This window comes from Bufo gargarizans, chromosome 2 (genome assembly GCF_014858855.1).
Source record: "Bufo gargarizans isolate SCDJY-AF-19 chromosome 2, ASM1485885v1, whole genome shotgun sequence".
In the NCBI taxonomy this organism is placed as follows: domain Eukaryota; kingdom Metazoa; phylum Chordata; class Amphibia; order Anura; family Bufonidae; genus Bufo; species Bufo gargarizans.
In genome coordinates this window covers 381757432-381784013 of record NC_058081.1, presented here as the reverse complement: position 1 = coordinate 381784013, position 26582 = coordinate 381757432, and the positions used below count along the sequence as shown (strand labels likewise).

The window sequence follows — 26582 nt, the reverse complement described above, 5'->3', positions numbered from 1 at the left end:
CTGGGGACCTCAGGAATCTTTTAAATGCGACATGGCACCTAATATCAATGTCTGCCAATTCTAGAACCCTCCTGGGCGCCCATACATCACATGAGCACATATTGGGTGTTGCCCAATTTGGGGGGGGGGGGATGGGGAACAAAATGTGGGGTGATTTTATCCTGTGACCCCTTGTGAAAGTGAAAAATGTGGGTGTAAAGCAACTTTTTCTGGAAAAAAATAAAAAAAAATCTTTTCACAGCCAAGTGTTTCCTTAGGCTACATGCATACGACCTTAAGCGTTTTGCGGTCCACAAATTGCGGATCTGCAAAAAAAAACGGATGACGTTCAGTATGACATCCGTTTTTTTTGCGGATCCATTGTAATAATGCCTATCCTTGTCCGCAAACTAGAAAAAATATTTGTTTTGCTGAGCAACGTAACGGACATACGGATGCGGAGAGCACACGGTGTGCTGTCCGCGTTTTTTGCGGACCCATTGAAATGAATGGGTCCGCATCCTATCCATTAAAAAAAAACTAAAAACGGTTGTGTGCATGAATCACATAGGGGTGTTGCCGTATTCGGGTGGAACTGGTGAACAAAATGTGGGGTGCATTTTGTCTGGTTACCCTTTGGGAAAGTAAAAAATGTGGGTGTAAAGCAACTGTTTTGTGAAAAATGCTATTTTTCATTTTTACTTCCAAGTGTTTCCTAATTCTGTGAAACTCCTGATGGGTCAAAGTGCTCAGTACACACCTTGAAATATTCCTTTAGTCGTCTAGTTTCCGTACTGGGGTACTGGGGTTTTTGGGGGTGTCCACTGTAGGGCCACCTCAGGTTATCTTCATATGCGACATAGCTCCCAATTACCATTCCAGCTAAATCTGCTCTCCAAAAGCCATATGGCACTTCTTACACTCTGAAGCCTGATGTGCACCCATACATCAGTTTTTGAGCACACATGGGTTGTTTATGGAAACTCCAGATTCAGGCCTCTTTCACACTACAGTATGTTGAATTCAGTGTTTTGTGTTCCGTTTTTCACGGATCTGTTGTTCCGTTTTTTGCTTCCGTTGTGGTTCCATTTCCGTTCCGTTTTTCCGTATGGCAAATACAGTATACAGTAATTTCATATAGAAAATTGGGGTGGGCATAACATTTTCAATAGATGGTTCCGCAAAAAACGGAACGGATACGGAAGACATACGGATGCATTTCCGTATGTGTTCCGTTTTTTTTGCGGACCCATTGACTTGAATGGAGCCACGGATCGTGATTTGCGGCCAAATATAGGACATGTTCTATCTTTTCAACGGAACGGAAAAACGGAAACGGAATGCATACGGAACACATTCCGTTTTTTTGCGGAACCATTGAAATGAATGGTTCCGTATACGGACCGTATACGGAACGCAAAAAACGGACCGCAAAACGGAAAAAAAAAACAGTAGTGTGAAAGAGGCCTCAGGGTAATAGATTTAGAGTTTTGTTTGGCTGTTAACCCTTGATGTGCTGCAGAAAAAATAGATTAAAATGTTAAATTTGCTAAAAAAAAATGAAATTTTATTCCCATTTTCCTTCTCGCGGGGCACCTAAAGGGTTAATGCAGTTTGTAAAATAGGGTGATTTATGGGTGGCTTCTAATATGTAAGCCCCAGAAAGTGACTTCATAACTGCACTGGTCCTGAAAAGATAGGGTTTTGGAAATTTTCTTAAAATGTTTAAGATTTGCTTATAAACTTCTAAGCCTTCTAAAGTCCCCCCCCCCCCCAAAAAAAAATTAATACTTTTCAAAATGATCTAAACATGAAGTAGACATATGGGGAATGTAAAGTAATAACAGTTTTTGGAGGTATTACTATTATAAAAGTTGAGAAATTGAAATGTGAAAATTTGCTAATTTTTCAAAATTTTTGGTAAATTTGGGATTTTTTCATTAATAAAGGTTTAATATATTAACTCAAATTTATGATTATCATGAAGTACAATATGTTCAGAGAAAACAATCTCAGAATGGCTTGGATAAACAAAAGTGTTTTAAAGTTATCACCACATAAAGTGACACGTCAGATTTGCTAAAAAATAGCCTGGTCCTTAAAGGGATTGTCCCACTTCATAAAATAGCTTTTATCTAATCTATTTACCCCCAAACAACAAATGTTCCTATTCATGTTATAAACCAAAAGCTACCTTTCCTTCAAAAAATCATGAAAAGCGATTCCTTTGTTGTTTTCTGTCTCCCTGGGATACGGCCACTTTCCTCCGGCCGAATCGCTGTGCCGCGCCTGCGCACAACGGCCCTACAAATTATCGTGCCGCCTCTCCCTTCCTCTGAGTACGCGCACGTTCGCGCATGCGCTGTTTATCCTGTGTGTCGGAGATAGCGCAGCGCATGCGCGAACATCCGAACAGTTCGGGCGAGTCTGCGGAGCGAGAGGACGGACGTCGGAGGCTCTGGATATTTCATAAAAGGTAAGTATAAGATCTAGTGGCCCACTCACCACCGAATATTGAGTATTGGACAATAAAGGGGGCATTTTTAGTGACACTGTGGGCAACAATATAGGGTTTTTAGTGACACTGGGGGCAACTATCCGAATTTTAGGGACACAGGGGGCAACTCTATGAATTCTAGGGACACTGGGGGCAACAATATAGGGTTTTTAGTGACACTGGGGGCAACTATCTGAATTTTAGGGACACAGGGGACAACTCTATGAATTCTAGGGACACTGGGGGCAACAATATAGGGTTTTTAGTGACACTGGGAGCAACTATCTGAATTTTAGGTACACAGGGGGCAACTCTATGAATTCTAGGGACACTGGGGCAACAATATAGGGTTTTTAGTGACACTGGGGGCAACTATCTGAATTTTAGGGACACAGGGGACAACTCTATGAATTCTAGGGACACTGGGGGCAACAATATAGGGTTTTTACTGACACTGGGGGCAACTATCTGAATTTTAGGGACACAGGGGGCAACTCTATGAATTCTAGGGACACTGGGGGCAACAATATAGGGTTTTTAGTGACACCTGGGGCAACTATTTGAATTTTAGGGACACAGGGGGCAAATATATGTATTTTATGGACAGTGGGGGCAACTATATGTATTTTATGGAGGCTGGGGGCAAATATATGTATTTTATGGACACTGGGGGCAACTATATGTATTTTATGGACACTGGGGGCAACCATATGAATTTTAGGGACACTGGGGGCAAATATATGTATTTTATGGACACTGGGGGCAACTATATGTATTTTATGAACACTGGGGGCAACCATATGAATTTTATGGACACTTGGGGCAACTATATGTATTTTATGGAGGCTGGGGGCAACTATATGTATTTTATGGACACTGGGGGCAACTATTTGAATTTTATGGACACTTGGGGCAACTATATGTATTTTATGGAGGCTGGGGGCAACTATATGTATTTTATGGACACTGGGGGCAACCATATGTATTTTATGGACACTGGGGGCAACCATTTGAATTTTAGGGACACTGGGGCAAATATATGAATTTTAGTTATGGACACTGGGGGCAACCATATGAATTTTATGGACACTTGGGACAACTATATGTATTTTATGGAGGCTGGGGGCAAGTATATGTATTTTATGGACACTGGGCGCAACTATATGTATTTTATGGACACTGGGGGGCAACCATATGAATTTTAGGGACACTGGGGGCAAATATATGTATTTTATGGACACTGGGGGCAACTATATGTATTTTATGGACACTGGGGGCAACCATATGAATTTTATGGACACTTGGGACAACTATATGTATTTTATGGAGGCTGGGGGCAAATATATGTATTTTATGGACACTGGGGGCAACTATATGTATTTTATGGACACTGGGGGCAACCATATGAATTTTATGGACACTTGGGGCAACTATATGTATTTTATGGAGGCTGGGGGCAACTATATGTATTTTATGGACACTGGGGGCAACTATATGTATTTTATGGACACTGGGGGCAACTATTTGAATTTTATGGACACTTGGGGCAACTATATGTATTTTATGGAGGCTGGGGGCAACTATATGTATTTTATGGACACTGGGGGCAACCATATGTATTTTATGGACACTGGGGGGAACCATTTGAATTTTAGGGACACTGGGGGAAAATATATGAATTTTAGTGACATTGGGGGCAACTATATGTATTTTATGGACACTGGGGGCAACCATATGAATTTTATGGACACTTGGGACAACTATATGTATTTTATGGAGGCTAGGGGCAACTATATGTATTTTATGGACACTGGGGGCACCATATGAATTTTAGGGACACTGGGGGCAAATATATGTATTTTATGGACACTGGGGGCAACTATATGTATTTTATGGACACTGGGGGCAAGCATATGAATTGTATGGACACTTGGGACAACTATATGTATTTTATGGAGGCTGGGGGCAAATATATGTATTTTATGGACACTGGGGGCAGCTATATGTATTTTATGGAGGCTGGGGGCAAATATATGTATTTTATGGACACTGGGGGCAACTATATGTATTTTATGGACACTGGGGGCAACCATATGAATTTTAGGGACACTGGGGGCAAATATATGTATTTTATGGACACTGGGGGCAACTATGTGTATTTTATGGACACTGGGGGCAACCATATGAATTTTATGGACACTTGGGGCAATTATATGTATTTTATGGAGGCTGGGGGAAAATATATGTATTTTATGGACACTGGGGGCAACTATATGTATTTTATGGACACTGGGGGCAAATATATGTCTTTTATGGACACTGGGGGCAACTATATGTATTTTATGGACACTGGGGGCAACCATATGAATTTTATGGACACTTGGGACAACTATATGTATTTTATGGAGGCTGGGGGCAAATATATGTATTTTATGGACACTGGGGGCAACTATATGTATTTTATGGACACTGGGGGCAACCATATGAATTTTTGGGACAATGGGGGGAAATATATGTATTTTATGGAGACTAGGGGCAAATATATGTATTTTACGGACACTGGGGGCAACTATATGATTTTCTGCACAGAGATTCACTGACAATATGAGTATAAGGGTCATTGAATAACACACTTTATTTTATTGATACAAAGGGGACACATTTACCTAATATACAGACACAGAGTGGCTTATAAATTGTATTGTAGGGACAATGAAAGACCACAATATTTTAGGGACACAAAGAGGACACATTTACATAATTTACTGACAAACAGTGTCTAACAAATTGTATTGTAGGTGCAATGAAAGACAACACTATTGTGTGGAACAAAGGTGACACATTTACCTAATTCTGGGACAGAGGGGTGCTAACAAAGACAATAGGTGTGGCACACTGGAGACAGTAATTTTGACATCAATATAGAATATAGGGACACAGTGGAACACTGTATGATATGGATGGACAAAGGGGACCAGTGTATGGGATGTAGGGACTCACAGGACAACTGTATGGGATGTCGGGACTCAGGGGACGACTGTATAATATGGACGGCTGGCGGTGATAAAATTAGGCAATAAAATAGACACTGTGGACTATTCAATTGTATTTAGAGAATTTTTTAACAATTTTATGTATTTTATGCTGTGTGTTAGTACAATGAAAATTGGTTTGTAAATATAATTTAACATTTATTGTATTTATCTGATACAGTACCACATAACAGTGATTGCAGTGATTTAAAATTCGATTCACGAGTGTCATCAAGGTAATTTCTTGAAACCGATCAACTAACAGACATCGGTTGAAAAAAGAATTCTTACGTCTGGCACGTTTAAAAGGTAAAGTATTATTATTTTGGTAACACCATTTTCTCATGAACCTCTGCGCTCCTTCTTTGTCTTGCGATCCTCTATGGTTCATTTAAAAAAGCATTTGCTTAGTTGAGTGCCCATTATACCTCACGGATGTATTAAAAATTTTTTCAATGCTTAAAAAAATCCAGAGATGCTCAACACAAGCATTTAACATAACCTAATAGAAGCACTAAAGAGTGATTCCGTGGGGTTGGCTCCCGTACTTCCGTTCAGCCACAAATAAAAATATTTATTTGTAAAAATCATTTTTATGATTTGACCAATGTTCTTTATGGGTGTACAATCTGGTGCAGCTGCCAAAATTGTTGGTGTATGATAGCACGCAATTTTAAAGCTGTAATAAGGCCATCCATTGTCAAGTGGGTAATAATGATATCAATATGCACTCATTGTTTTAAAATGATATATTCATATTTTATTTAACTGTATATGAAATTTAACAAAATTGTAATTTTTTTTTTTCACATTATAGATAATTACAAAAAACAAAAACCATGCCTTCCTGTATAATAAATGGTTGTAGAAAAACCCGGAGTGACAAAGGGAAAAATATAATAATGCATGTTTTTCCGAAAAATCGCGGGATTATCCGTAAATGGATTGAACAGGCACCGGATCATTTCCCCAATATTAAAGAATGGCTAGAAAAAATATTTGAGTCAAAAAAAAAAAAAGACAATTACCGATTGTGCTCTCAACACTTTGATTTTCATGCTTACGAAGAATGTGGTTTACAGAAAAGTTTACGTCGAAACGCGATTCCAACCATTTTCCCACCAATAACTGACAGTACCCAAGATTCTTCAGAGACATATGCAGGGACAGTAGAAGAAAGGCAGTCTAGCTCTGAATCATTCACGAGTTCAGTCTCACGATCATCTACACCTTCTGCAAATTTTTCGGATACTCAAGACGAATCTTTAACAGTGCCCATCTTACAGACTATGCCATCTGTGAAAAGCAGGCCTAAGAAAAGAAAGGTGTCTAATCTGCCTCCAATTCAAGTTAGTTCTGATGCAGGAACATCTACTGGTAACAGTATATTTGCCAGCAAAAAGAATTTGGTGGGAAGCACTATACAATTGAATCTTCCTTTGTCGGCTACTGTAAGTGATATGGATGTACAAATTGCTCCTCCCAGTCAACACCAAAAACAGGACAAATTGACCAATACAGATTTGTATTGGTCCAAATATCATAAGACATTTGTTTTGGATACAAGTTTCGTGAAAAAAGCCAATATCGGTATACAAACTAAAAAAATAAGTCGAAGGCAACAAGGAACACAGTGCCGTTTATTGTTGGACCCGATCAAATTTCAAAAGGAACCCATCTCTTTAAAGAGTAAGAGAAAACAAAAAAAATTACAGGAAAAAATTAAGACAAAAGTAATTGAACAACCAGAATTGGAGGAAAATGAATCTTCCGAAAATGAGGACATCAAACTCTGTATATTAGAAAAAGTTGAAAAATCAAACCAATCAGACAGTAGCAATATAGAATGCCTCCCTGAATCCATAGACCAATCGCCTGATATTTTATCATCGACACCATTGTGTGCTGCCAAAAATTCAAGGAGATTAGAAATCCCTACTTTGTCTCCTTTAAAAAAAACCAATTACCAGACTTTGTAATAAAATTCATCTTGTAAAAGAACAGGATATTGCCATAGAAGCAGAGGAGGACCCACAGTTTTCTTTGGGTGAAGATTCGGAGTCAGAAGGAGAAGAGGATGAAGATTTATCAGCCTATATTGATGACTTGGATGATGAGGTAGAACCACTTGAGGAAATTACTAGTGCTACTGATCTAATGGAAATTTTAACTGGCGAAAAAAAAGATCCTGTATTAGAGAAAAAATATATTGTGTTTCAAAGTTGTATTGAAAGTTTGGTAGCAATGATACCGTGTCAGTATAGAAAAACCTGTGGTTCTATAATAACCCATATAAAGATCAGAGAGAAAGGATCATCGATAAACCTTGATGTTAAATGTGTAAGAGGACACATACAACAACTGTGGACCAGTCAGCCAAGAGTCAATAGAATTCCTGCAGGAAACCTTATATTATCTAGTGCTATAGTCCTTAGTGGTAGCCATTTCAACAAAGTAAAAAATTTCTTTGAGCTGATGAACGTGCCTATTATATCCAAAACAACACATTACAGATACCAGCCCAAATTTGTTTTTCCAATGATAAGCGAAGAATGGCAAGACGAACGGAAAAACATAATATCCACACTGGGAAGTATACCAGTATGCTTGGCAGGGGATGGTCAATCAGACAGCCCAGGATTTTCGGCAAAATATTGTATTTATACACTGATGGATACAGAACTTGGTAAAATTATTGACTTTAGTGTTCAACAAATAATTCCACCAGCCAATTCTGTAAGCCTGGAGAAGAAAGCCTTTAAAGAAACTATAGACCGTGTTATTGATAGCAATGTCAACGTGCGAATAGTGGCAATGGATAGGCATGTGGGCATAAGAAAACTGATACGAGAAGAATATCCCCGGATCATACATCAATTTGATGTATGGCACCTTGCAAAGTCTGTTGGACAGAAGCTGCTAGCTGCATCAAAAAACAGAGATTGTGCCACAATTGCACCATGGATAGCTTCAATAAAAAATGATCTTTGGTGGTGCGCAAGAAATTGTGACCGAGACCCAGCAGAACTTTTGGTCAGATGGAAATAATTATTACAACATGTACTAAACATCCATGAATGGGAATCAGACGAAAACTACTACAGGTGCCATCATGAAACAGGTCTACAGGATACAAAGTGGCTCTCAGATGACTCTGCAGCATATGATAAACTGAAAAATATACTTATAAATAAGGCACTACTAAAGGACCTAGAACATCTTTCTTTTTTTTTGCCACACAGGTGAATTAGAAGTTTTCCATTCAAGTGTGCTAAAGTATAGACCAAAAAGGGTACATTTCTATTTTGATGCAATGGTTGCTAGAACCACGCTAGCAGTTTTGGACCATAATTCTAATGTGGGCAGAGTTCAGGCTGTTTTGAAAGAATTTGCTGACACGGATGGTGAGGAGGCAACAAAAAGATTTAGATTTGAGTATAGTAAGGCACGGAAAGCATGGGTCGTAAAAATACTCTATGAACCAAGATCAAATGAATTTCTAAAGCCTATACTCTCTCGAATTTTGGACTTTGTGGAAGGAAAAACAGATACAACATGGCAATCAGCCATGCTTGGTTTGCCCAAAAATATAGCTCCAATTGAAAGGCCGCCGAAAGAGGATTTGATTGGTAGACATTTGTTCCGCAAATAAAAAATTCATAACTTACAATGTTGAATTATTGTTTAAAAAATGTTGGTGGCCTGGAGCGCACCAAGAGCAGACGCATGTCTCGGTAGCTCCGCTTCTCCCAGTCTTAAAGCGGCTCAAAGGACCCTTTTTCAGAAGCGATTATTAGCCTAAATCCGTCTCCAACACCTAAAGACTTGATCCTGCCATGCTCAAGATGCCGAGGGGCAAAAGAAGACCTGGAACGCCAGCTAAACTTACAAGCTTCTTCAGCCCGGCATCACTCCAAAATGGCGCCGGCGCGCGAGAACCTACATCTCCCACGAGTGAAGAAGCTGTCCCTGCTTTCGGATCTGCTCACAGCTCACCAGCGAACAGCTCACCGTCTTCTGCATCACACAGATCACAAGGCAAGTCGCAACCTTCCTCTTTATCCCCTGACCATCCAGAGTTCATGGGTGCAGGGAAAGCTCATAATGCGGATCCCATAACGTTTGACGCCATGAAAGAGCTACTAAAAGTCCAGCAATACAGATAGCGAGCTTATACTAAGACGGGGTATCAATGTGTATCAACAGTTAGTCCAGCAAGAGTACCCTGTTTATTCATTAAGTAACTAAATTTAATAGGTAATTTCAGAATTTACATATACACAGACAAAACAGTTCTATGCAAATGATCCATGTAGAGGCCAGAATATGAATACCTAAGATACAGGTATACACAGGCGGGAGGCCGGGGAAGGTTATCCCTAGCACTGATTCCCTGATCTGGTCCTCTGCCCAGGGACGTCTCCTGATGGTGGGGGCGCCCTATCCCCGTACCTAAACTCCAACTCCTAATTATCCCTGGTGAGGTGAGTGGTGGAGTGGGACGATATACGTGGTGTCTAACATGGAAAACAAGCACAGATAGAAAGGATTAGTTACAAAGGTGTCCACTGCATACTGCCCTCGTGGCGTAACCAGGAGGTACAGGGCACACCTAGAAGATAAAATATACAAACAAAACGCACAATTAGGTATAGATATATTAAGATAATTATAGATGACCTACAAACCCCGACGCGTTTCACCCATACGGAGGGTTCATCAGGGGGTTACGTGTAGTAGGTAACATAGTAACATAGTAACATAGTACATAAGGCCGAAAAAAGACATTTGTCCATCCAGTTCGGCCTGTTATCCCGCAAGTTGATCCAGAGGAAGACTCCTCTCTAGTAGCTATAGCCTGTAATATTATTACACTCCAGAAATACATCCAGGCCCCTCTTGAATTCCTTTATTGTACTCACCATCACCACCTCCTCAGGCAGAGAGTTCCATAGTCTCACTGCTCTTACCGTAAAGAATCCTTTTCTATGTTTGTGTACAAACCTTCTTTCCTCCAGACGCAGAGGATGTCCCCTCGTCACAGTCACAGTCCTGGGGATAAATAGCTGATGGGAGAGATCTCTGTACTGACCCCTGATATATTTATACATATTAATTAGATCTCCCCTTAGTCGTCTTTTTTCTAAAGTGAATAACCCTAATTTTGATAATCTTTCAGGGTACTGTAGTTGCCCCATTCCAGTTATTACTTTAGATGCCCTCCTCTGGACCTTCTCCAGCTCTGCTATGTCTGCCTTGTTTACAGGAGCCCAGAACTGTACACAGTACTCCATGTGCGGTCTGACTAGCGATTTGTAAAGTGGTAGAACTATGTTCTTATCACGGGAATCTATGCCCCTTCTGATGCAACCCATTATCTTGTTGGCCTTGGCAGCAGCTGCCTGACACTGGTTTTTGCAGCTTAGTTTGCTGTTTATTAAAATTCCTAGATCCTTTTCCATGTCAGTGTTACCGAGTGTTTTACCATTTAGTATGTACGGTTGACTTGCATTTTTCCTTCCCATGTGCATAACTTTACATTTATCAGTGTTAAACCCCATCTGCCACTTATCTGCCCAAGCCTCCAGTCTATCCAGATCCCTCTGTAGTAGTATACTGTCCTCATCAGTGTAAATTACTTTACACAGTTTAGTGTCATCTGCGAAAATTGACACTTTACTGTGCAAGCCTTCTACAAGATCATTAATAAATATATTGAAGAGAATAGGGCCCAATACTGACCCCTGAGGTACCCCACTAGTGACAGTGACCCAATCTGAGTGTGTACCGTTAATAACCACCCTCTGTTTTCTATCCCTCAGCCAGTTACTTACCCACATACAGATGTTTTCTCCCAGTCCGAGCATTCTCATTTTATATACTAACCTTTTATGTGGTACAGTGTCAAATGCTTTGGAGAAATCCAGATATACGACATCCATTGATTCGCCGCTGTCAAGTCTAGAACTTACCTCCTCATAGAAACTGATTAAATTAGTCTGACATGACCGATCCCTCACGAAGCCATGCTGATATGGCGTTATTTGCTTATTTCTGTTGAGATGCTCTAATATAGCATCTCTCAGAAAACCTTCAAACAGTTTACCCACAACAGATGTTAAACTTACCGGCCTATAGTTTCCAGGCTCTGTTTTTGGCCCCTTTTTGAATATTGGCACCACATATGCCATGCGCCAATCCTGTGGGACATTCCCTGTCAGTATAGAGTCTGCAAATATCAGAAATAAGGGTCTGGCTATGACATTACTTAATTCCTTTAGGATACGGGGGTGTATGTCATCCGGTCCTGGCGATTTGTCTATTTTAATCTTTTTAAGTCGCTGATGTACTTCTTCCTGGGTCAGACAGGACACTTTTAATGGGGAATTTATTTTTGCATTCTGCATGTCATCTGACAATTTATTTTCCTCAGTGAATACATTGGAGAAAAAAATATTTAACAGCTTTGCTTTCTCCTCATCGCTCCTCTGCGACTTCCCCCTCATTACTCTTTAGAGGGCCGACACCTTCAGATTTATACTTTTTAACATTTATATAATTGAAGAACATTTTAGGGTTAGTTTTACTCTCTTTGGCAATTAATCTCTCGGTCTCTAGTTTGGCCGCTTTTATTTGTTTTTTACATGTTCTATTTTTTTCCTTATAGTTTTTCAGTGCTTCCGTGCTCCCCTCCTGTTTCAGTGAATGATATGCTTTCTTTTTGTCATTTATTGCTTTCTTTACAGTTCTATTTATCCACATTGGTTTCTTTTTGTTCCTTAACCTTTTATTACCATACGGTATGTACCTCTCACAATGAGATTTTAGGATGTTTTTAAAGATATCCCATTTTGTGGCTGTATTTTTATTTTTGAGGACTTTGTCCCAGTTAGTTTGGCCTATGGCCTCTCTTAGTTGGCTAAATTTAGCTTTTTTGAAGTTTGGTATTTTTGTTCCTCCCTGTAGAAACGCTCTTTTGAATGATAATTGGAAGGTTATAACTTTGTGGTCACTATTTCCCAGGTGTCCCCCAACCTGCACATCTGTTGTTCTGTCCGGCCTGCAAAGATAACGGGTATGCAGACCCATTATTCCACACCACTGACCACACCATGTATCCTCTGGGTGGGTAGCCCGGCATCCTGGGTGACTAAACTGGGGCACGCATACCTTTCGTGCTGCACTTCAGCCAGGTATATATGCTCTTATTTATGAGCCTCCTCAGGAACGACCTTGTTTGCAATATTTTATTGCTAACCTCAGTGTGTATGTTGGCAGTCGAGTTCACTCACCATGCTGCCAAAAACGTATGTAAACTGCCATTTGGCAATCGTTTCATTACTGTGGGTCTGCAGTGTCATAAAGGATTGTTTATTCCTGTTATATATGCACACACGCATCACTGAACTGGGGCGGCCATAACCATTGACAATGGTCCCGTTATCTTTGCATACCTACTACACGTAACCCCCTGATGAACCCTCCGTATGGGTGAAACGCGTCGGGGTTTGTAGGTCATCTATAATTATCTTAATATATCTATACCTAATTGTGCATTTTGTTTGTATATTTTATCTTCTAGGTGTGCCCTGTACCTCCTGGTTACGCCACGAGGGCAGTATACAGTGGACACCTTTGTAACTAATCCTTTCTATCTGTGCTTGTTTTCCATGTTAGACACCACGTATATCGTCCCACTCCACCACTCACCTCACCAGGGATAATTAGGAGTTGGAGTTTAGGTACGGGGACAGGGCGCCCCCACCATCAGGAGACGTCCCTGGGCAGAGGACCAGATCAGGGAATCAGTGCTAGGGATAACCTTCCCCGGCCTCCCGCCTGTGTATACCTGTATCTTAGGTATTCATATTCTGGCCTCTACATGGATCATTTGCATAGAACTGTTTTGTCTGTGTATATGTAAATTCTGAAATTACCTATTAAATTTAGTTACTTAATGAATAAACAGGGTACTCTTGCTGGACTAACTCATGAAAGAGCTACTGTCTGATTTAAAAACTTCATTTAATAATGATCTAAAGACAGCTCTCTCTTCACTAAAGGCAGATGTCACTGCCATAGGGGACCGCACAGCTCATCTTGAAGAGAAAATGGAGGAGTTCACAAATGCACACAATTGCCTTGTAGATGCTCACAATTCCGCCGACGATGACATAGCAGCTATTAAGCTAAAGTTGGCAGACATAGAAGATAGATCTAGAAGGAACAACATCCGTTTCAGGAACATCCCAGAAACAGTACAGGATGACCAATTGCAGGACTATTTGATTGATATGTTCTCGGCTCTGCTACCTCACGCCTCCAGTACTGATCTGCTGATAGACAGAGTCCATAGACTTCCCAAACCCAAATCTATCCCAGCCTCTCTGCCAAGGGACACTATAGCAAGGATCCATTACTACCATATTAATGATTCAATCCTGAAGGCTGCTGCCAAAAAGCCAGACCTTCCTGAAAGGTTTCAAGAAATCTCTCTGTTCACAGATCTGTCACCTGCTACTCTTGCCAGACGCAGGGAATTTATTAAAATTACACAAATACTAAGAGAGCAGAAGATTCTCTACAAATGGGGCTTCCCAGTTAAACTTATAGTTTACTACAATGGACGCACTATGGTATTGATCTCACCTAAGGAGGCAATGAACTTTCTATCAAAGAATGCTCTTATCAAAGATCCAGAGGAACCAAGAAGCCCTCCAAAGAAAAAACAACACACTCTTGCCCAGGAATGGACAGTAGTAGGCTCTCCTAGAGCTAATACCTCCCCCAGACAAACAACAACTTAAATACTGGCTAGTATTTAGATAGCTGTTCTATTTTCAGTCTGACCTAAACAGTATCAGACTGGTGCGGTAATGTTAGAAGCAAAGTATTTCTCTAACTTTCACCTCCACCCCCCATGTTATAATGGTGACCTGGGGTCGCATTGGTTCACATAGAACCGGACTTTACCATCTCACTCTTATGTTTTTATGTTTTCAGTTCTACTGTACTTCAATGTTCTACTGACAGTTATTCGTTTGTGGTACATTAACAATTTATGGTACTATTCACTATTACAGGTATACTATATGTTATATCTCCTCTGTGCACTTCTTTCCTCTAAAAAATTATGGTCATACAGATTGCCTCCTTGAATGTTAAGGGCCTTAATAGCCCTGCCAAACGCTCTTTTCTATGGAAAGAAGCTCACAGATTAGGATGTGATATACTTTGTGTTCAAGAAACACATCTAAATGAAGCAGATAGCTCTAGAATTGGTCATAAAGACTTTCCCACTATCCTATTCTCACATGCTGTTAACAAAAAAAGAGGGGTTTTAATCGCGGTAAAGAAATCTATCCCCTTTCAAACTCTTTCTTTGGATGTAGACCCTATGGGCAGATTTATTATGGTTACATGCCTAATTAATAATTCGCCATATACGATTGTGTCATTATATGCCCCTAACTCTAGAACTTTAAGTTTCATTAGGTCTATCTTGGAGTCTCTCTCAACCAAAAAGAAAGGCTCCATCATCATCTGTGGAGATTTTAACCTGGTAATGGACCCTCGTATTGACAAATCTTCTCCCGTAAGTAGAAACGATAATTACAAACTTAAAGATTTGTGCCACAAAGAAGAGCTGTTTGACGCATGGAGGTCACTGCATGCTTCTGAAACAGACTACTCTTTTTTCTCCAATCCACACAACTCATATTCCCGGATAGACTTCTTTTTGGTTGACAAATGGTTACTCCAAAAAATAGTAGACTCCAAGATAGGCCTGATTACTTGGTCTGACCACGCCCCTATCACAATATCCATACAAGAGGACTTCAACCTCAAACATTCCTCTCCATGGAGGTTAAATAACCTATTATTGTCTAACAAACATTACAAGGATTTAATCTCAAAAGCACTAACAGAATATTTTCAACTTAACTCCAATTCAGAGATCAACCCAACTACGCTGTGGTGTGCCCACAAGGCAGTAATAAGAGGGCTTTTTATTAAATACTCCTCAGAGGAAAAAAAGAAAAGATTGCTTAAATTAGAAGAGTTACACAAAAAACTTAGAACCTTAGAAGTAGTAAACCAAAAATCCCTAACTTCCCCTACTTCTCAAAAGATTATCAGCACTAGACATGAAATATATCTCTTGATGCAAAATAACTTTGAGAGACATCTCAGGCAATCCAAAGCACAATTTTATAGACAAGGAAATAGAGCGTCTAAAATGTTAGCCAACAAACTTAAAAATAAAGCAGCAAATACTCAAATTCCCTTTTTGTGGTCTCCCAATAAGAGCAAAATAATTAATCCTCTTAAAATTGCTGAAGAATTCGCCGAATATTATCACTCTCTTTACAACTTAAAAAATGATCCTAACTCCCACCAACCAACCACAGAAGACATTAACTCCTTTTTATCTAGTATATCACTTCCTCTATTATCCCCGGCTCAACTTTCCTCTTTAAATAAACCTATTTCTCTACAGGAAATACTGGACACAATCTCCACTCTTAAAATAAATAAATCTCCGGGTCCAGACGGATTTATAAACGAGTATTATAAATCTTTTTCCCAAATATTAGCTCCCCATTTACAGTCCTGTTTTCATCATATGATGTTAGATAATGGCATTCCTACAGAGATGCTCCAAGCAATAATAATTACCTTACCCAAACCTGGAAAAGCACCCAACACACCAGCTAATTTTAGACCTATCTCCCTTTTAAATTCTGACCTAAAGTTATTTTCCAAGATCCTAGCGAATCGTATAGCAGACATTTTACCGAGCCTGATAGATCCTGATCAAGTAGGCTTTGTCAAACACCGACAAACATCGGATGGAACAAGGCGTTTTCTAGACCTAATTGAAATAGCCCACACCCGTCGAACGCCTTCCATGCTCCTTTCCTTGGATGCGGAGAAGGCGTTCGACAGGGTTCACTGGAGATTTCTTAGTTCTGTCCTGAAGAAATTCAGATTTAATGGCCCCTTATTATCTGGTATTTTAATCCTCTATTCCTCCCCTCAAGCTTTTGTATACTCTTCTGGGTTTAAATCCAATCTCTTTCCCATCTCAAACGGCACTAGACAGGGCTGCCCCCTGTCCCCACTAATTTTCGCCCTAATAATGGAACCACTTGCTACCCATATTAGATCATCCCCCCACATTACCGGTATTTCAACCCAGGGAAAAGACCATCGTATAGGGCTATTTGCGGACGACGTTCTTTTACTACTATCTAACCCAGCCACATCCCTTACACACGCCTGTAACATTCTCTCCGCCTTTACGAAGGCTTCCTATTACAAGATTAACACTACAAAATCTCAAATCCTAAACTTGGGAATCTCAAGAAAAATTGTAATATCCCTAAAACGGGCTTTCCAATTTAACTGGGTTAAAAAATCAATTCCTTACTTAGGAATTAACCTAACAGCTATTCCAAGTGAAGCATTTGCCCTTAACTATATCCCTCTATTTCAAGACATCAAATCTAAACTAGCTAACTTTAAAACACAAGGCATTTCCTGGCTAGGCAAAATTGCCGTTATCAAAATGAGCATTTTGCCAAAAATTTTATATTATTTCAGGAACCTCCCTATCCCAATTCCCATCAAATACCTTAAGGACCTTCAGAAATCCCTTTTAAATTTTATATGGGGAGGCAAATTCCACAGGGTAAAGGCGGATATACTATATCTTCCCAGAAAAGAAGGTGGTTTGAATTGCCCCTCTATCATACAATATTACAGAGCTACAATTTTAGATCAACTCAAACACTTATGGCATAACGACCAACACAAAGAATGGTCCCGCATCAAAAAACTTTCCCTTGGGAAACACTTTTTAAAGGACATTCTTACAGCCATGTCTCTGTTCAAATTCACTCCCAAAAGCACCTTGGCCACCGTAAAAGCTATCTTTAATACGTGGGATATTGTCAGCAACAAACGACACCTTTTTACATTACCCCTTCAAGAGTACAACATCTCAATTTTGGAATCTTATATTCCAGATTTAGATATCTTATTGTGGAAAACAAATGGGTTACATCATATTAATGACCTCCTAACCAACAACATTCTTAAACCCTTTTCAGAACTATCACAAAGTTATGATCTCCCTGCGAGGGATTTCTATAAGTATCTCCAAATCAGACATGCTATTACCAACACCATGTTTACACAATCTCCTAGACCAAGTAACAAAAACCCATCCTCGGTCCATTTCACAAAATGGCTTTTGAATCATACTATCAATAGTAAAGGAATCTCCAAGTCATACAGAGTTCTCAGTATTCCCTTAGAAGACCCCCTACAAACGATTAAGTCTAAATGGTCTCATGACCTTTCCATTGAATTTTCTTCTGAACAGTGGTCATCTGCACTTGATGCAATTTTTAATGTATCTAGATGTATTTCTCACTTAGAGACATCTAGGAAAATTCTTTATAGATGGTACTATCACCCGATGAAACTAAATATAATTTTTCCAGATACATCCTCGGAATGTTGGAAGTGTGGAAACCTACAAGGATCCTTCTTGCATTGCTGGTGGGATTGCCCCCCGGTCAAATCCCTCTGGAAGAGATCATTCAGTATATTCACAAAAATCTGTCATCTTCCAATTGTACTCTCACCACAATTGGCACTTCTTTTTATTGGCATTGAAACTATTCCTTTGGAATTCAGAACCATTTTTGGTCATATATGCATTGCAACACGTTATCTTATCGCCACCCACTGGAAATCTAATCAGATTCCCAATAACCTTGATATTGTTAAACTAGTCGATGACAACTGTTGGTATGAAGGTGTAGCTGCTTCTGCTCTCTTTAAAAAAGGGAAATTTTACAGTCAATGGGGTGTGTGGTTGAAAAGTAGTTTCCACGCTAACTCCATTACAGTAGACTCACTAGCCATTTAATTAAATGTAACTAGCTCAGATTGATATATCGCTACCCATTTGTTTTCTGTTATTAATATCCATAATGAGATATAATGTATACCTATGAATATCCTTATTAATGTACCACCTTACGTTATTTTTCGTTATTTTACGTTAATGTACTCAACCTAAGCTTGTCTCTAAGGTTATCATAAATTACTGATTGTCTATGAGAAATCGTACCTTTTACAATAGGCATCATCAGTAAATCTGGTTTGTTGATTATGTATCATTTTACTATCCTATGCCCCTCCCTCTCCTATCCCCTCTCCTTCCAAACCCGTATTCTTACCTCTTTCATTCTCCCCCACCCCTCCCCTCACCTCCCTCTTCATCCCTCCCCTCCTCCACTCCTCTCCCCCCACAAACTCCCTTAAGACTATATTTGTATTCATTGCTTGATTTGTACAATTATCATTATTTCATAATTATTTGAAAAATTATCAATAAAAACTTTCATGTTTCAAAAAAATAAATAAAAAATGTTTCCATGATTGTAAAATTTGAGTTTGGTAGAAAATTGAAATGTTTTAAAATATAATGTTTTTCCTTTCTAAATAAATAATTATTGCATAATGCATAAAAAAAAAAAATTGAAGAAACAAAATAATTATATCACATGTCAAAAACTAATTTATAAATTAATTATTTAGAAATAAATTATTATAAATTATTAGAAAATATAACAATTACAAATTACAACAACAAATCAGTAGCATAATGTTTTAACAAAGAACTTTATAAAATAAAATAAATACAACATGGTTTATGCTAATTTTTAAAAATTCAAATCAAAATCTGCTGAAGCAAGGGGAACATCCTGATAGTATCGGAAACAAGTATATCTTCCTTCTGAGTCTGGAAATGTCTCCCCTATTCTTCTTGTTACACAAGAGGGAATAGGTATTCGTACATGTTTCCCAAGAAATCCATAGATCCAGGTAGTAAACTGCCGATATACTGTTAGTCTAAGTCAGCTTAAAATAAAAAATAAATAATTAAATTATGTAATACATTATGCTTTTATCTATATTGCATACTATTCCCTTACACTGTGAATTTTGGTTACCAAGAAGAAAATATACTAATATGATAAAGGGGTATTCTATTTTAACAAAACGGGGGCCAACATTGTCTGATAGGGTCGGGTACCACGTCTGCAACACATAAATATATTGCAAACGTGGGCCCGTAAGTGAAGGACGACGTAGCGTGCATGCGCAGCCGCCCTCCATTCTTTTCTATGGGGCCTCCGAAAATAGTCGCGTAAGCGCTCTGCTATTGTCGGAGGCCAAAAAGAAAATTCACTTACGGGGTCACGTTCTCAATAGAGCTTTGAGTCCAAGCCGTTGGACCCACGCCTATCAGACAATGGTGGCATATACTAGTGATATGCCCACATTGTCTGAAAGTAGAATAGCCCTAAAAGCAAAGAGTAATATATGTGATAACTGAACATACTTTGGTTTTCTATAATCAATACTTCTTCCGTAATTGATTGTTTGCGTAATCATTGCTGTCACCAAAGTTTCTTGATCGAGACATCGAGAACTAAATTCTGTGTTTTGGGTAACACATGTGACGCTTTCAGGCAGGAAATGCTCCAAAACTTCCAACTCCAAGCAACAAATTGATTCTGTCACTGATTTCATGGCTGTACAATTATGACATTTACACCACGTCACATTATTCAGCCGTTTTTCTGGGTCTGGTTCAGGTCCTGGACGTTCTTCACCTGGAGCCCATATAGGGTCATTTTGAAAGCAATAATCTGGTCCTGGATGTAAAGCCTTTGTTTTTTTTTTCATTCTGCTCAGTAATTCTTGCAGTTCCTTTTTATATTAAAGAAAATTATATAAAAGTATAAGGAATATTGGTAAGTCGTAAAGGACAGTAGACTAACCACACTGACAAGTTTAGTAGCTTTCCAAAAGATGCTTTGTAATGCATACCTCATCATCCGCTTTCTGACGATTAACAAAACTAGTCTCCAAATCATCCATACTTTCTTCTAACTCAGATATCTAAAAAAAAATATATATCATTTTTTTTTCAAAAATACATAAAAAAAAATACATTTACTAACTATTCTTTTAACGGCCTAATAAAATAAATAAATAATAGCACTTTTTGCATGTCAGGAACGCCGTTACCATTCAGGGCAAAAGGACCAGGAAGTGGTGAAGACTTTGTACTCATCGCTTCCTGGTATGCGCTGGTACATTCTCAGTGATTGGTGAAGTGGGGATTATCAATATATGGCATATAAAGAATGGTGAAGAGATAGGGTAATACACTGATATGTGGCTGAGTTGAATATGCACGTTAATACTCTAATGTAGTACCGCTCTAATGGTAACAAATCTGCATCTGTGCTGTTCAGTGAGTTTTTTTTTATAGGAGACAAAAAAACTAATCATATGGATACAAGCAGACATGCATTTGGGCTGCAGTAAATTACAGTTTCTGCTGCACAGATAGGCTTTGGAATAGATATGAAAACTTTTAAATGTGTAGTTAGTATTCAGGTCATCTAAATGGTAGTCTATAAAATCACTGACCGTGCTCCACGGATTGATCTGAGTCCACAGCAGGAGAGATGAGCTTCACAGACACTTCCTGGTGCCAGCCAAACTGGTGAGTCATACTTTTCACATGAACGAGCACGTAGGACTCAGCTCTCAGTGTGATGTCATAAGTAGGCGTGGACAGGCTTCACTCTAGCTGCCTAAGCCCGCCCAGCCTTAGAAACAGAAAAACAGGAAGTAATTTGTGAAGTAACTGCAACTCTGGCTGATTTTGCAAGATGGGAATACCCCTTTAAGGTGAAAAATGGCTGGGTCCTAAGGGGTTTTAACCCCTTCAGGACGCAGGGCGTACCGGTACGCCCTATTTCCCGAGTCCTTAAGGACTCAGGGCGTACCGGTACGTCCTAACTTTAAATCGAGATTCCAGCGCTGCGGGGGTTAATCGGAACGGGACGCCGGCTGAAATCATTCAGCCGGCATCCCGTAACAGTCAATTCAGACCTGCGGTTTTCTGCGTTTCAGGTCCATTCGGGTGTCCTGTGACCCGATGAACCGGAAAAACACTGTGATCGGTGGCGTGATTACACACCACCAATCACAGTGCGAAGATTTGCAGAGGCGGTGCTGGGCCTGGTGCTGAACACTGCTGTCCAGGGTGCTGATTGGTGCAGGGGAGAGAGGCGCGAGATTCCTGCGCTCCTCTCTCCCCTCCTCTTCCTGTTCTGCCCGAGCACCCGGCAGCATCGTCCAGCACCAGCTCCTGTGTCCCCCTAATCGGCATCCATCGCCACCCAGGTAGGTTAGGGTCAGTGAGGGAGAGGCACTGTTAGGCAGGGAAAGAAGGGAAAAGTTAGTTAGGAAAAAAAAAAGCACTTTTATTCCAAATTTTCTTTGATCCATCTATCAGACCCCAGACTTGCGTTGTACCGCTGATCAGCAAGTTTGAACTTTTTTTTTCCTAACACTTGCCCTTTTTTTTTTGCCTTTTTTTAGTACGCGAACACCCGTTGCCCCCACACACACGCACATATAATAAAGTTTTCCACACACGCACACCTACACGCACACACACCCATGGCCCGCCGGATGTGCTAGGGATCCTGTGGCCCACCCTAGTACGAGCCGCCCTGTGGTTCGTACTGGTTTCCCGGCCCACCAAATAAGTTCACCGGAGCCCCCTGCCGATGAACTTAGCTGGTGTCCCCCAGTGGACTTTGAGCCTGAGATTTCCGGATTTTGCTGGCAATCCTGGAATCCAGATTCCCACAGTGGGGTTTACTGAAATAGACTATTTTAATATTTTTTTCAGTAACCCACTGGTGAATCTGATGGTGGAGCAGACGAATCTGTACGCCCAACAGTTCGTCGCTCAAAACCCAGGCTCATTTTTGGCTAGACCCGGTGGCTGGACGCCGGTCAGTGCAGCCGAGATGAGGACATTTTCGGGCCTCGTGCTGCATATGGGTCTAGTCCAAAAACCCAGTGTCAGGCAATACTGGAGTGGGGACGTCCTATACCAGACCCCACTGTACAGTATGGTCATGACACGTCCCCGGTTTGAGGCCATCCCGAAATGTCTGCATTATTCCGATAATGCAGCATGTCCACCCCGAGGTGATCCTGCCTATGACCGGCTGTATAACATACGGCCGGTCATCGATCACTTTGGGGCCAAATTCATAGAGGTCGCGGTTGATGAGTCTCTCGTTGCGTTCAAGGGGAGACTCAGTTTCCGCCAATATATTCCCACAAAGCGGGCGAGGTATGGCGTGAAGCTATACAAAATTTGTGAGAGTACCTCAGGGTACACTTACAAATTTCGTGTGTACGAGGGGCGAGATTCCCGTATTCAACCCCCAGAATGTCCCCCCACTCTGGGTGTTAGCGGGAAACTCGTGTGGGACCTTATGTACCCCCTGCTGGATAATGGTTACCACTTGTACGTGGATAACTTTTATACCAGCATTCCCTTTTTCAGGTCCCTTGCCGCCAGATCCAAGTTCGCTTGTGGGACAGTGCGGAAAAATCAACGCGGCCTCCCTGCCTACCCCCTCCAGGTACCTATCCCCAGGGGTGAGACCCGTGCACTTACCAGGGGAAACCTGTTGCTGGTCAGGTATAAGGACAAGAGGGATGTCCTTATGCTGTCCACAATCCACGGTAACAGCACCACCCCAGTCTCTGTGCGAGGTACCACGGCAACGGTCCTCAAGCCCGATTGTATCGTCGACTACAATCGGTATATGGGAGGAGTTGATCTCTCTGATCAAGTCCTCAAGCCATATAACGCCATGCGCAAAACCCGGGCATGGAACAAAAAAGTTGCGGTCTAATTGGTACAGGTTGCCCTGTACAACTCTTTTGTACTATCCCGAAGCGCTGGCAGTACAGGGACATTCCTCCAATTCTATGAGGCAGTCCTCAAGGCCCTGATCTTTTTCGGACTGGGAAAGAGCAGGCCGGAGTACCTCGGGAACTGGAGGCGCCCGGGTCGTCCCTGGCGTGGTCCCCCATACTGGAAAGAAGGGACGAACCCAAAAAAAGTGCAGAGTGTGTCGCAGGAGGGGGATACGGAAGGACACCACCACTCAGTGCGACACGTGCCCCGATCATCCGGGCCTCTGCGTTATCGATTGCTTCAGGGAGTATCACACTTCCATGGAGTACTAAATTTTTATAATCCCCAACAGTTTACTAGAGAACATAAAACACTATGGCTCTCAGACTTTGGAGACACGGAAACAATTTTTTTCCCCCCAAAAAATATTAGTTTTAGTGCAGGCATCCTCAAACTGCGGCCCTCCAGATGTTGTAAAACTATAACTCCCAGCATGCCCAGACAACCTACAGCCATCAGCAGGGCATGGTGGGAATTGTAGTTTTACAACATCTGGAGGGCCGCAGTTTTAGGATGCCTGCTTAATGTCTCCAAAGTCTGAAAGCCATACATATTGGGCATCGTCGCGTGCGTAAAAGTCGTCGCGATAAAAATAACTTTTGACCAAACGCCTCGGATGAACGGTGTTAAAAATATAAAATAAAAACGGTGCCAAAACACCAATTTTTGGGCAAAATTCCCATTTGAATCCTTTTTGCCGGTAATAAAGCAAGGGTTAACAGCTAAACAAAACTCAATATTTATGGCCCTGATTCTGTAGTTTGCAGAAACACCCCATATGTGGTCGTAAATGGCTATATAGCCGCACGGCAGGGCATAGAACGAAGGGAACGCCATACGGTTTCTGGAAGGCAGATTTTGATGGACAGTTTTTTTTTGGACACCATGTCCCATTAGAAGCCCCCCTGATGTTGCCTAGACTAGAAACTCCAAAAAAGTTACCCCATCTAAGAAACTCCACCCCTCAAGGTATTCAAAAGTTACTTTACAAACTATGTTAACCCTTTAGGTGTTCCACAAAACTAAATAGCGAATGTAGAAACAATTTTAGAATTCAATTTTTTTGTTACATTGCCTCAAAAAAGAGTAATATAGAGCAACCAAAAATCATATTTACCCCTAAAATAGTCCCAAAACAACCACCTTATCCCGTAGTTTCCTAGATGGGGTCACTTTTATGGAGTTTCTACTCTAGGGGTGCATCAGGGGGCTTGAAAGGGTACATGGTGTAAATAAACCAGTCCAGCAAAATCTGCCTTCCAAAAACCATATGGTGTTCCCCTCCTTCTATGTCCTACCGTTTAGCCAAATAGTAGTTTACAACCACATATGGGGTGTTTCTGCAAACTACAGAATCAGGGCAACCCATTTTGAGTTTTGTTTGGCTGTTAACCCTTGTTTTACTCCTGGAAAAAATTGATTATATTGGAAAATTTTCCAGAAAATAGAAATTTCGAAATTGTTTCTCCATCTGCCATTAACTCTTGTGGAACACCTAAAGGGTTAACAAAGTTTGTAAACCCAGTTTTGAATACCTTGAGGGGTCTACTTTCTTAGATGGAGTCACTTTTTGGAATTTCTATTTTAGGGGTGCAACAGGGGGCTTCAAATGGGACATGGTAGAAACAAAACCAGTCCTGCAAACTCTGCCTTCCAAAACCCATATGGTGTTCCCCTCCTTCTATGTGCTCCTGTTCGGCCAAACAGTAGTTTACAACCACATATGGGGTGTTTCTGCAAACTACAGAATCAGGGCAACCCATTTAGTGTTTTGTTTGGCAGTTAACCCTTGTTTTACTCCTGGGAAAAATAGATTATATTGGAAAATTTTCCAAAAAAACAGAAATTTTGAAATTGTTTCTCAATCTGCCATTAACTGTTGTGGAAGACCTAAAGGGTTAATAAAGTTTGAAAAAACAGTTTTGAATACCTTGAGGGGTGAAGTTTCTAGAATGGGGTCATTTTTGGGAGGTTTCTATTATCTAAGCCTCACAATATGACTTCAAACCTGAACTGGTCCATAAAAAGTGGGATTTTGAAGATTTCTGAAAAGCCTTGTAACATCCTCAAAAAATAAAATATCATTCCCAAAATGCTACAAACATGAAGTAGACATATGGGGAATGTAAAGTCATCACAATTTTTGGGGGTATTACTATGTATTACAGAAGTATAGAAACTGAAACTTTGAAATTTGTTAATTTTTCTAAAAATGTGGTAAAAATTTTATGAAAAAAATTAACTTTTTAGACCCAATTTTAGCAGTGTCATGAAGTACAATATGTGACGAAAAAACAATCTCAGAACGGCCTGGGTAAGTCAAAGCGTTTTAAAGTTATGAGCACTTAAAGTGACACTGGTCAGAGTCCTTAAGGGGTTAAACAAGTCTCACTAACACCAGAGGGACAACATGCGCATTAGAAGCAGCAGCAGGAGACACAGTAACTCTATCTGCTAACACTGAATTGGTGCTGGTGTCAGGGATAGCATCCATTGCAGACCTAAATAGATCCTGTAAGGTGCGGGAGGGGACCTCCTGGTCATCTCACCATGGTCCTGGGCAGCACTGCAGCAGATGGTGGAGAGAAGGTGACAGGAGGATAAGGATAAATGCTGCTGACAAAACCGATGGTGCCAGCAGCTATGGCGTCAGCTCCTGAATTCCTTCGGATATTTTAGCCATCTTAGAAGATGCTGAGAAACTGCAGATGGCAGCTTTACCCTGAATGCGGCAGAAGCCTGCAGTCCCCATGGCTGGTAGACGGTGGTGGGCAGAGAGGGTACTGCCGTGCACCATACACGTGCTGGCAGGATCACTGCAGCAGGAGGAGCCTTGAGGTGGGAAGCAGCATCATTCTGCAGGAGGTCCCACAAGGAGGGAAGCTAAAAATACTGCCCTGCTGCGGCCCCGCCCGCCGCTCACTGCAGTCCCTTCTCCAACCGTGGTGGTCCATGTTGTAGCCAGCACGCGGAGACATGCTCACCTTCCTCATCGTGTCTGGTGGCTCCATCTGGCTGCTTGTGGGTAAGAGCCTGCATGCTGGTGGTCTTCCTCACCTCACCTCTAGCCTGTAGTTGTAATGGGTATGCGCCCACTATAGAAGCCGACTCCTATGGGGAGCACTAATGGTCTATGTTACCTACATGAAGCTGAACCTGCTCTCTATATATCTATATACCTATA

At 40.8% G+C, this 26582-nt stretch overlaps 1 protein-coding gene across 3 annotated transcripts in view; it reads right to left on the bottom strand.

Moving 5' to 3' along the window:
• The window catches only part of LOC122928191, a 59279-nt gene extending 33057 nt beyond the window's left edge, over positions 1–26222 (bottom strand). The window contains exons 1-4 of one of the 3 annotated variants that reach the window (XM_044280779.1): positions 25948–26217; positions 20425–20496; positions 19934–20304; positions 19191–19449 (exon numbers count right to left, since the gene is read on the bottom strand). In XM_044280779.1, coding sequence (XP_044136714.1) covers positions 19446–19449; positions 19934–20304; positions 20425–20496; positions 25948–25950 — 450 coding nt within the window. In that variant the 5' untranslated portion in view covers positions 25951–26217 and the 3' untranslated portion in view covers positions 19191–19445. Of the gene's footprint in view, positions 1–19190; positions 19450–19933; positions 20305–20424; positions 20497–21033; positions 21229–25947 lie in introns of those variants that run through there. The other 2 variants (XM_044280777.1, XM_044280778.1) reach the window with 2 other exon arrangements.
• Between the last annotated feature and the right edge of the window lie 360 nt (positions 26223–26582).